The 13133-nt window shown below is 40.1% G+C and overlaps 1 protein-coding gene across 1 annotated transcript; it reads left to right on the forward strand.

The window, feature by feature from the left end:
* The first annotated feature begins 11001 nt into the window (after positions 1–11001).
* On the forward strand, positions 11002–12667 carry LOC137265359 (baculoviral IAP repeat-containing protein 2-like). Its single transcript, XM_067800749.1, has one exon. It carries the CDS (start codon positions 11148–11150, stop codon positions 12096–12098), a length of 951 nt encoding a protein of 316 aa, XP_067656850.1. The 5' UTR covers positions 11002–11147; the 3' UTR covers positions 12099–12667.
* Positions 12668–13133: the final 466 nt, after the last annotated feature.

A 13133-nucleotide genomic window follows, 5' to 3' on the forward strand; every position in this document is an offset into this window, starting at 1 on the left:
TGCAATGTAGCTTGTTATTTTGTCTGACTTGAACTTGTGCAAATGTGGCCTGTTATCTTGTCTGAACTGACCTTGTGCAAAATCGGCTTTTATCTTGTCTGTTGTGATTTTGCGGAAATATGGCTTGTAATTTTGTTTGATCTGATGTGCAAATGTGACCTGTTATTTTATCTGATACGATCCTTGCAAACAGCGCCTTTTATGTTTTCTGGGCGGTGGGGTAGACATGTGGTTAAAGCGTTCGCTCGTCACGGGTTCTATTCCCAACATGATTACAATGTGTGAAGCCCACTGCTGGTGTCTTCTCACCGTGATACTGCTGCAAACTGCCACCAGCCCAAAACGGCGTAAAATAATCTCACTCACTGTCATAGTGTCATATGAACAGCGCACAAGGAGTATACCGGGAGTGCATGTCGTACTTTGATGAAACGAAGCATAACACACGACTCAGGAGTTTCCATTGTATTCGATCGTGCCATTCTATGAATTTCAGGCTTATGAGGTGACGTAAAATATCTAGAGCAACACCAAGAGAATATCTTTCTTTACAGTCAACTGTTGTGGTGGACCAATGTGAACAGTCTGCTTCTTAATAGTGACGACCATAGTGACAGAGAGAGTAGGCGACTGGAACATTTTCTACTCCTATAAAAACTCCCTCAGGCATCTTTATGTTTAAGACTGATAACAATATCTAGAATATAGAATGCATTTACTCCTTCCAGTGCAAATATTTGGATGGTTCTTCTTGATCAGAACAGGGTTATTATGTGCTACCTCTCTGTGGAGACAGCACATGGTACCACTGAAATCATAGGCACTGTATCATCTTGTATTTGGAACGTACGATAATGCCATGTGGCGTTAATGCTGCTTGTGCTAGAATGCACAGAACATTACAAAATGTAACAGAGAATGTAAAGTGTCTGGGCTTAAATTCTTCTTATTTAAAGGTTTATAGAAGGGCAGTTTGAAGTTTGTCGTTTTCGTTCAGAAAACTCCTTTCGTGATGAAAATTTCACGTTTGGGGTTTTGTATAGTGCCATGTCTTAAGTTTAGAAATTACGTTTTTTATCGGACATGGACATGGAAGTACTTTGTCTGTACCGGAAGTGCTGGGAAGATGGCGGAAAGACTACTAGAAGTTGTTGAACGTGCAGAATGAAGTTGACGTGGCTGGGTATGGAAGAGAACCTGTGTCTACTGGTGCACAGAGCAAGAACTGTCGTCGATAAGAGGAAAGAAAAAGAACTTATCAAATTATCAACGTTTGCAGAGTCCATAGACTTCAGTAAGGCTTATGACTCGATTAACAGAGGCATAATGTGGAGACGACTGGACGATTTGGGAATTCAGTGAAACATGCGAAGTGCACTAAACGCGATATACACAGGTGTCTCATGTTGTATGAGAGTTAACAGGCCCAGGAATGATAGGTTTACAGTTAACTTTGGAGTGAAGCAAGGTTGTTTATTATCTCCCCTTTTCTTCAATATATACATCAATGATCTGGATGTAGCTCTGAAAGGCTTAGGGAAGGGGATGAAAGTTGTAAATGATATTATCTGTATTTTATTATCTACAGATGACCTAGTACTATTGGCAGAGAATGAGAAAGATCTACAAGTAGTTCTGGATTGTTTGAACACTTGGTGCCCTAGAAACAGTATGACAGTAAGCAGTGACAAATCAAAGGTTCTTCACTTCAGAAACTCCTTAGTGGCAAGGACTGTTACACCTTTCATACGTGGTGATCTTTCTTTTTTCTTTTATTTGGAGTGAGAGTTGTCACCCGCTTCATTGTAAAAATGTGGAATTGGTTCGCAATGTAAATGCATTTCTGCCCTGTTCTACGTCATGTTTGTTGAATCGCTGTCTGGCTGAGATAATTTAGTTTTACACCGCTCTCGGCAATATTTCAGCTATATGGCGGTAAATAATCGAGTCTGGACCAGACAATCCAGTGATCAACAACATGAGCATCGATCTGCGCTATTGGGAACCGATGACACGAGCCTGACCACCCGATCCCGTCAGTCTTCTACAGCGGGACCTTGTGTGTGTGTGTGTGTGTGTGTGTGTGTGTGTGTGTGTGTGTGTGTGTGTGTGTGTGTGTGTGTGTGTGTGTGTGTGTGTGTGTGTGTAACTGGTTATTTTACTGAAAAGTGTGTTGATATTCTGATGCTAAGATGTTACTAAAGTGCTTTTTGCCATATTGTCGTAACTGGGATTTGGGTGTTAGTAAACCCTCTGACCAGTTACCTGTTACGACGACCGTTCTGCCTTATTGGGGGTGCTGCCAGCTCTGGTGGCATTCTCGCTTGGTCTGTCCGGGGGGCTACATCTAGGAATAACTGGTCTGACGACCGGGATTCCTAACTAGCGCATATCATTCGTGTACTGGCACTGAGGCATACAATGAATAACTCAACACAAGTTTCTATACTCACATCGGTTTACTCGATCCCTCTCTTCATAACCGTTGATCTTGGCCTGGACAGGGTAGGGCAAGCTCTCGGGATGTGAACGTTCTGCCGTCTCTTCAACCCGCACCGCACCTCGCACCTTTTTGTGCTGCGGTATCTTTTTAAGGTGTTCGAGCCTGCTCCACCCTTGTCACATGACCATCTACCATCTCTCTGATTCGTTAGAAGTTACATCATTCCCTGGTCTCATGTCGTACCTCGTGATTGGAAATCTCCCTTAATTCTAATCAGTGACTCAGATTTAATTGCTACTTGACGAATCTGTTCTGTTCAGTTGTTCGACATTTATTTCCCTTTTCCATCCCTTAATATATTACCCAATAGTAATAGCATTGGTGTTATGCCGAACTAACCGCAAATCTCAGTGATAGATGTATAAATCGTTTCTTGTATACGATTGCAATTTTCACCTTATAACAATATTTAGATGTTTGGTTGCTCCAGTTAGAATTGAAACGGCGACGGTATTAGCATTTTCTTGTAAAAGAACGCATCCGTCAGTTGTGCATTGAAGATGAATTTTGTTGAAGATGAATTGCAAGTTTCGCTTCAGTGCTCGATGAATGATGACCTGCAATCAGAATTGTTTCCCAATGTTTGTACTATTTATGGTGATTTTTGGACAGAAATTTTGTTTTAAATGTCAGATTGTGAAGTTGGTTGTAATGTTGCCAAAACCTTATTCCTTATTACATCTGGAAGGCGAATGTTGCAAATAACAGTTAAATTGCAATTGTGTAGTCTTACTTTTAATGAGAAATTTTTCTGTGACTTTTAGTGGCCTGCATATAATTGAAATTTAGTCTCTCCAAATTCCAAATGGAGTGGTGCTTGTACTTTCCCTATCATTTGCTATTGTGTCTATAATTTATGTTGCACATGCAGTGAGGCGTAAAAAGTATATGTCTGTCTGTCTGACACCACTGTGACGTGACATGAACAGTCAGAGACTTGCATCATGCAGGTCGTTATGTAAGTATATACATTTCATATGACCTAATTTCATTTGACATTTACACTTTTATTCCCCGAAATACAGTTATATAAAAATGACAGAATAAAAATACAAAAAAGGTACTTTTATTTAGGTGTCTCAGTTAGACATGTACACGAATATGAACATGATATAAGAGTATGTTTAACATCCAGACATTATTTGGCTTATGAGATTGTCTTAAGAGATAGCACATATATACAACATACGAAATGGTAGATAAATAGTAAAAACGAAAACATAGTGAATATGTAAAAAGATAAAATGTATAATGGGCGATTAGAAAAAGGTTGACGTCTTAAAAGCATACCTTTTGGAGTTTAAGCTATATTTATTAAACATTTTGAATAAATTAATATTTTCGATAAAACTGCATTTAAACGAAGGTCTGAATGAAACCTACATACGACTAAGATCTAAAAGGAGAGAAAACAGTTCCACTGCTTGACAAGTATTACAAGAGCCACGACCTGACAAATTACCCCAATATATAGGAACGCCCTCCAGAACATTCCATTTGAAACAAAAGGGAAACAGGTTGTCGTCTAAATATTGAGTTCAATTTCCACGTGCAAAGTTTTTTGATTGTTATATGATACTATTATTGGACACGTGTTAAACAGAAGAGGCCATGAGTTCACGCCACGGTCAGCGTGTATTGCACGTGCTTAATCCCCGATCTACCTCATGTACCTGTAGCCGCGCCTACTTGTCACAAACGCGTTTACTGCACAGACTCATCTAATACGTGTCAAGCAGTAAATTTCAAGTAGCCTATTCCACAACGGGACCTTCATGGGTCTTTTACCAGAAGATGAGTCTGTGCCTATCAGTGACACACGTATATGTTGCATTTACATACTTTATTTATTTTGACATTTTTCTCTTAATGCTTTTGCGATATATTCAGATTGTCAGGTATGGATGGGAGATAGTGACCCGCTCCTAGACATAATCATACAATATACCATTTTAATACTGTAGATTGTGATTTGTCAGAGAGCAAAGAGGAAACATGAGTAATGTAATAAATCAAAACGATTCCAAGACCCCTATTAGCAGAATAAAATACTGTAAATTAAGAAGAATATATATTTTTCACGATTTCTGTGGCCACTGGAAACATTTGTCAGAAAGCAAAGAGGCAAAGCATGAGTAGAGTAATAAATCTAAATATTTGCAAGAGTCCTATTAGCAGAATATAATATTGTAAACTAAGATGAACATATATTTTACATGAGTGTATGTAACAATTGGAAACACGAGCGCCACAGGGAACTTGGGCAAAGGTAACCGGCAACTGGAAAAACAAGTTTTTGTTTGAAATATTTAAAAATGAAACTGACAGACTTGTGCACATGTGTAAGATTGATTTTGTTTATTTTGTTTGTTGTTTGTTAATCAAGGCCCCCTCGGCAACACCCCAGTTATGCGATGTCGGTTGTAAATAACGTTTCAGGAGGACATAATTCAGTGGTCAACAGAATGAGCATCGATCTACACAAATGGAATAAGACATCATGTGTCAACCGAGTCTGACCACCCGATCCCTTTAGCCGCCTGTTACAAGAGGCATGGATTCCTGAAAACCAATTCTATCGAGGATCTTCACGGATGGATGTTTGGCCGTTCAGAAATAATTAACTGCATGCATTATACAGAGACAGAAACGCCAGGTTTGGAATTACTCAAACAGTATAGAACGTTTAGTAATATGTCAGCCTGTATATATCCCATTTGCCACAAAAATGTCATTACTTAATTCAGCAATTAATCAACAAGACGTCTTGTTTCATGTCACGAATCCTCCCGTTCGTCTTTAATTCAAACATTCTTGTAAAAGGAAGGGCAGGTTTTATTCTATTTCCCAAAGCCTTTGACACATCATGTTTTAATGTTTTACTTCTAAAACACATGTATCCGAATTTATCAGCTTGCATTAGAACATGAAAAGGTTTGACTATATTTTTTAGCAATATTGATGGTATTTCATACCTAAATGTGACAAGTCTAGATATCCACAGCTTCGGAAAACGAGGAAAGTCTCTTGGCTCCTTTCATTATATACATATATTTTTTTACCATGAACATTTTTTCTGTAACATATGTTCATTTCAGAGACGAATTGCTAGTCCATAATATTGGCGTCCGTCAGGGTTGTGTTTTAATCCACAATTATTCGTTAACAAGTATATTCCTTAACAAGTTGACTTAAATGGAACAGGTGGAACAGGTGGAATAGTTTCGTCAGACTTGAAGAATGTATGTTCACTTACGTTTGCTGATGTCTCAGCACTGTCTGATAAATGTAACCAATTACAGAAAAAGATTCTGAAAAAGTTCTCGGGAATTTTTATAAATTCACTGGTATGTCAGTTTATCTTTTCTGGTAAACTAATCAAATCTGTATGTTTTTGTAAACAATAAGCACAAACTTGCTTAATCTCACAAACGTTTTTAAAACTCATCTCAGACTTAAAACCAAGGCCCTCCCTCTTTCGAAAGTGGTTGCTCACTAAAATATAGCTTGATCAGAAATGATGCGCATTATCTGTGCTTGAATTTTGTAAGCCAAAGAAAAAGCTGACATCAGCGTTTAAACCTGTGCTGTCGCATTGCCGAGTTGATTCCATGCATCCCAGCTCGCTACCTTAGGGGAAGGTTGTAGAGTGGTCGCGTCATCACACAACGTTGTCACAACGTTAGTATTACGTCATTTTATAACGTTACATCACAACGTTGAAAAGTTACATAACAGCGTTGAAAAGTTACACTGAAGAAATGTAATGTTTTGGGCTCTTCACAACGTTATAGCAGAGTTTCTTATAACTTGGTGTCACGATAGAATTTTCTGTAAAGCTTTCCACTTTGAGATTCTCTCTTTACTATTCAGCTACAGCCTCAGAAAACACACGACCAAAATAACATGCAAAGTGATGACTATACATTGAAGTGATTGTTTTCATATGTAATGGTTACCTCGGGGAAATTTTCATGTATCCATTGTGACAACGTAAATGGGAAACCAGATAGTAAAGTAACAATGAAAGAATAACGTTGTGACAACTTTAAGGGAGTCTACAGAATAACGTTGTAACAATGAAAGAATAACTTTGTGACAACTTTAAGGGAGTCTACAGAATAACGTTGTAACAATGAAAGAATAACGTTGTGACACCTGTAAGGGGTGTCCACACAATAACGTCTTAACAATGGAAGAATAACGTTGTGACACCTATAAGGGAGTGCACAGAATTGCGTCGTAACAATGAAAAAATAACGTTGTGACACCTTTAAGGGAGTACACAGAATAACGTTGTAACAATGATAGAATAACGTTGTGAGACCTTTAAGGGGAGTCCACACAACAACATTGTAACAATGAAAGAATAAGATTGTGACACCTCTAAGGGGTGTCCACACAACAACGCTGTAAAAATGAAAGAATAACGTTGTGACAACTTTAAGGGAGTCCACAGAATATCGTCGTAACAATGAAAGAATAACGTTGTGACAACTTTAAGGGAGTCCACAGAATATCGTCGTAACAATGAAAGAATAACGTTGTGACAACTTTAAGGGAGTCCACAGAATATCGTCGTAACAATGAAAGAATAACGTTGTGACAACTTTAAGGGAGTCCACAGAATAACGTCGTAACAATGAAAGAATAACGTTGTCACAGCTTTAAGGGGAGTTCACACAATAACGTTGTAACAATGAAAGAATAAGGTTGTGACACCTATAAGGAGTGTCCACACAACAGTACTGTAACAATGAAAGAATAAAGTTGTCACAACTTTAAGGGAGTCCACAGAATAGCGTCATAACAATGAAAGAATAACGTTGTGACACCTTTAAGGGAGTGCACAGAATAACGTCGTAAAAATGAAAGAATAAGGTTGTGACACCTATAAGGGGTGTCCACAGAATAACGTCGTAACAATGAAAGAATAGCGGTGTGACAACTTTAGGGGAGTCCACAGAATAATGTCGTAAAAATGAAAGAATAAGGTTGTGACACCTATAAGGGGTGTCCACAAAATAACGTCGTAACAATGAAAGAATAACGTTGTTACAACTTTAAGGGAGTCCACAGAAAAACGTCGTAACAATGAAAGAATAGCGGTGTGACAACTTTAAGGGAGTCCACAGAATAATGTCGTAACAATGTCGTTGTGACAACTTTAAGGGGTGTCCACAGAATAACGTTGTAACAATAAAAGAATAGCGGTGTGACACCTTTAAGGGAGTCCATGGAATAACGTTGTAACAATGAGAGAATAACGTTGTCACAACTTTAAGGGGTGTCCACAGAATAACGTTGTAACAATAAAAGAATAACGTTGTGACACCTTTAAGGGAGTCCAGAGAATAACGTCGTAACAATGAAAGAATAACGTTGTAACAACTTTATGGGAGTCCACAGAATAACGTCTTAACAATGAAAGAATAACGTTGTTACAACTTTATGGGAGTCCACAGAACAACGTCGTAACAATGAAAGAATAACGTTGCGGCACCTTTAAGGGAGTTCACAGAATAATGTTGTAACAATGAAAGATTAACGGTGTGACAACTTCATTAGCTGGGAATGCGAAATGTCCAAAACAAATACAGTCTAATTCAACATTCATCAATGGCTGTTAAGCTGCCATTTTAATCACACACTACCAGCACTCTTCGCCCAGGATACGTATTCAGACACAAGGATGAATTGTAATCGGTGCCGCTTGTTCAGTGCCATGTCAAAAAATATTACTTTTATGTCTGATTCTATTGTATCATATATGAGGTAAATGTTGTGATCTCAAAGGCTTGCAAATATGTTTGATACAAAGTCAGCCTAGGAAATAGTATTCTTGTCCTGTCAGAAAATTGTCATGGGTATAAATACATTTTTATGCACAAGGACAGCTATTTTCGGCTAGCACGCAGGAGGATCACTAACATACTCTTCCCAAAAAGCTGCATTGGTAATTCGAAGTCTACCACTTTGAGGCCGATGATGCGTTGAACCGGTTAGTTGTTATCGGCCCCATCAACGACAGGTGGTACCCTGGTGAACATTTTGGTAACATGCAACGGCAGATTGAGGATCCCTAGCCTGCAGACGTCCAGTCGCAATGTTTCGATTCACAGTAGCGAGCCACGACAAAACGATTTTTTTGTCATTCAGGTAATAATAACCAACGATCGTTTAAAAACGAAATGACCATATATAGGCAATGTGCCTGCTTATGATTCCTCAGAACTGTATGTGCATACTGCGAACCACGTTTTCTTCATTACGTTTTCACGTCAAGTTGTGACAGCGAAATCATAACAGTCAAATACTAAATTTTAAAAAAAATTAAAATTCATAAATCAATATTACCTATGCATTTCTTTTTTGGAGAGTATATATGATGCGTTTGCGGATTTGTGGCTATATTATTTACATAAATAGTAATTTGTGTATCTGTGCAATATTTTCTTAATCTGAACTACGCACCTACCATTCTTTTGCCAACATATTGAATGCAACTTAAATATGTTATTTAGCATCTCTAGGTTAAAATCCGCATCAAGTTGAAAGACAAAATAGACCGTCACTAACATGATATCATTTATTGATGAATATATTTTGTTAAATAATTCATACTATCTTCGGACTCAAGGTTATTCAAGGGCGCTAGGGTAACCTAATGGTTAAAGTGTTCGCTCGTCACGCTGAAGACCCGGTTCGACGCCCCAAATGGGTACACCGTGTGGAATATTGCTAAAATCGGCGTAAAACCACAGTCACTCACTCATTCAAGGTTACTGACAATATGGTGTCTAGAGTTATCACGAGCCTGTTTAGACTTTAATACACGGGCAGCACACTGTATGTAAATAGCTTGTTATTGCTCCATTATAACGAAATCGGAACGGAGAAACATGTTACAAATATAATATTTCAAATAGAAATTTCTTGCTATTTCGGTGATCGGTTGGGCACACTCGCTAACTTTGCTTACACACCATCGGTTGTTCCCAGCTGCGTAGACCAGTCAGCATTATTCCAGCTATATGACAGCGATCTGTAAATAACAGCCTAGATAATCTAGAAATAACATGCACGTGGAATGAAACAGTAACATCTTGTTGCTGACGGTACACTTTATGATGTGGGCGGAAATTGTTATTCAAGGCTGTTAGTCACAGAGTGTGAGCATGGTTTTACGCTCTATCACGACATCAGAAATCGGCTCAACAGAATGTACCTAGTCGAACCCGGAACTTCGGAACAACAAAACATTAACATGGACGGAGTGCAAGTTTATATCAATATAAGGGTGTATCTTTGCAGTTTCAGGCTGCAACAGTGTAAGTTCTAAATCCTTAGTTTGATCTCTGTAAGTACATTGTTAAGTACCAACATTCGCAACCCTTGCAATCAAACAGATCTGCATCAGCTCGGGATTTATCGACGTGGCAGAACAGTTAAGAACTTTGTCGTAACTGGCCATGTAACAAGCATACCCAGTGCAACCCATGCAAGTCTAGAATATGTGACAAGTTTACATTATCACAGTTTGGAAACTTAGGGAAGTCTCTGGGTTCCTTTCATTTCATTTTATCAACAATTTATGAACCGTTTTTATGTACGTTCATTTCAGAAACTAGGAGTTACGTAGTATACCAATAACGGTGAAAGAAAAACCGTCCACTTACTTTGCATGAAAAACAAAACCAAACACAAAAACAGCAGTTGATATTGCTACATGGACAACCTATTAGTCTCACAGTCTTTGAAGCGCATTATTTACCTCTCCACCCAGCCCCTTTGGCAGTTCTAAAGTCTTAAATGAAGCAAGTCTGTATATTTCTCAGATCTGAATCTCTCATCTCAACGGGGCCACATTTCCGTATAAAAGGAATCATATGCTTCTATCGAATTTTATGCATTCAGAGACATTTGTCTGGTCTGAATGACCGCCCACATCGTCCATAAATTATTGATGACTGGGGATCTATTCGTAACTGGTACCCGCCGTGGACTGACTGCGGAGTAGAAGTCCTACCCATGAATGAAGTGGGTGTTTTTCAACGCATGTTGACATCAGCGTCGGCCACATGCATGTCCGCATTATGCGGAAACATATTGTAGATGAATGCGTTAGCGCTATAAATAGACAGGTAACGTTTGAAACTAAGAGTACATGTTTGAACAACAGTGAATAAACATTCATCGACAACTAAACTCTTCCTTCTCGATTCCTCAATATTCGTCGTCGTGCGATGTTTCTGAGGAAACAAGTGTCAAACTGACACAATGACACATTGACACAATAACACACTGACACAAGACATCACTGCCACTCGTTCACAGAACTGTATTATACTCTACCGGCATGACGCATTAACCCTAATATGACTTACCTTACTGTTGTATCGAATGACAGTATGGACAGTATGAAATGTCCGTAATGAAGATATCTATGTGGACAAAAAGCGCTAATCATAGATTAGGGTTTCCCTGACGCTGATCTATATATAGGATCAATGTCAATGACGTGTGCCTCTATGCAGCAGTTCAGCCTATTGTCATTACTGTTGCTATCAATACAAAGCTCTTTGTGGAAATTTAGTGTGCCTGCAGTTGTGTATTTGCACTAGCTGAGGTAGAGTTGCCTGCTATGGATGTTACCGATGCTGTGTCCCAGGCGCCTATATTCGCCGCCAGCGCGGAGAGACGACGACCAGGAAGTGAAATATCTCGCCTCACACAGCACAGTCAACCGACACAGGAGAAGGAGAACCTAGCTAGGAGGTTGAGGACATTCGCCAGTTGGACCGGGAAGGTTAAATCACTACAGCTAGCCATTGCGGGGTTTATGCTGATCGGTCCTGGGGACAAAGTTGAATGTGACAGCTGCAAGGTTAAACTGTACAACTGGACGGAGACAGATGTGCCCCTTGACGTACACCGAAAATACTCCCCAGACTGCAGCTTCCTCAATAAATGGTTTCCAGTGCTTACACCTGCGCTACGATCTGGATATGATGTTACGAAGGCAAAGTATAACGAGTTTGTTGACCAGGTGAAGCGACTTGGCACATTTAAAGCATGGCCCCTTAAACTGGATATTCAATCTCCTCCAAACATGGTTGCCGCCGGATTTTTCTATATCGGCTCTGCAGACCGAGCTAGGTGCTTTTACTGTGGACTGACACTAAGGGACTGGGATACTGATGATGATCCGTTTGATGCGCATCTCCAGTGGTCTCCAAGATGTGAGTATATAAAACACGCCCACAACAGCAAGCGGGGAAATGGAATTGACATGTCACAGGATCCACGACACGATGGAGCGTCATGTGCACATAACAAAGCCGTTGTTGTTGCCGCTGCAAATCATGGACCTAGGGACAAAGACGGATCTGGAACCGGATGTCCCACAAAGAGTCAAGGTCATGCAGGTGCTTCTCCATGTAAACCAAGACCCTCCCCACAGGTAGAGGCAGTGCTTGCCATGGGAGTCTCACGCGAGCTAATTCAACAAGCTGTTAAATCAAGGATACAGAGCAAAGGGGAAGACTTTCCGGATGCCACGTCGTTGTATCTGGCGGTGGAAGAATTGATGTAAAACTGATGTTGCACTTTTCGGTTTGAGTTGTGTTTGTTTGTAGAACTGCAACAGTCAAAGCCTTGTCACACCGTGTCTCTGTGTTATCAATTGTCGTGAAACGAAAAAGAAAGTCTCGTTGATTTACCTGAATTTACTCGAGAGCTTTGTTTCTAACACAGATGCTGCAGTGTAGAAGCGGAACGAATACGACCACCCCGTTACCGAACCGTGTGACGCATGAAAGACGCGCTGAGAAAAGAGACTCAATATTGTTTCACACCGCACTAGTTGACGACGACTTGTCGGTGCTCGCATCAGGATCAAGAAGCGGTTGACATTATGAACCCCCCTCGCGCCATACCACGCCACGAACCAAGTGAACCGAACTGAACTAACCCATCCACTGCCCCCTCTGACAAGCAGCACAGGTTGTGGGCACCAACTCTCACCTGGAATCCATACGGACATAATATTACACCGTATTTCCTCTATTAAGCACCATATGCGACGCCATTATGATCGTTATATTGTTATGACGTACAATCTGTAATTGCCCTCAAGAAACACATAAACATGGGTTTTGAGAATAATTCGTTTAGAGTCATTTTTTGTGGATTTTTTATACACAGCTGCGAATAGAAATATACACGATGTGTGATGTCTATGTACCTAGGTCCATGTACCCTATGTGTAAACCCATGTACCGTCTTTGCTGTCCTAGGTACCTTGTGTGCAAACCCATGCACCTTGTGTACTGTCCTATGTACGCTGTCTGATGCCCTTTGTACCCTGAGTCTTTTGTGCCCTTTGTGCTGTCGTATGCACCCTGTGTGGTGTCCAGTGTACCTTATGTCCTGTCCTATGTATCCCTATGTACTCTCCCATGTACCTTGGATGCTGTCCCATGTAGCCTGTATGGTGTTCTTTGTATCCCGTGTGTTGTCCAGTGTACCATGTGTGCTGTCCTATGTACCCTGTGTGCTGTCCTATGTACCCTGTGTGCTGTCCTATATACCCTGTGTGCTGTCCAGTGTTCCCTGTGTGTTGTCCAAT

Source organism: Haliotis asinina, chromosome 15 (assembly GCF_037392515.1).
Source record: "Haliotis asinina isolate JCU_RB_2024 chromosome 15, JCU_Hal_asi_v2, whole genome shotgun sequence".
NCBI lineage: Eukaryota > Metazoa > Mollusca > Gastropoda > Lepetellida > Haliotidae > Haliotis > Haliotis asinina.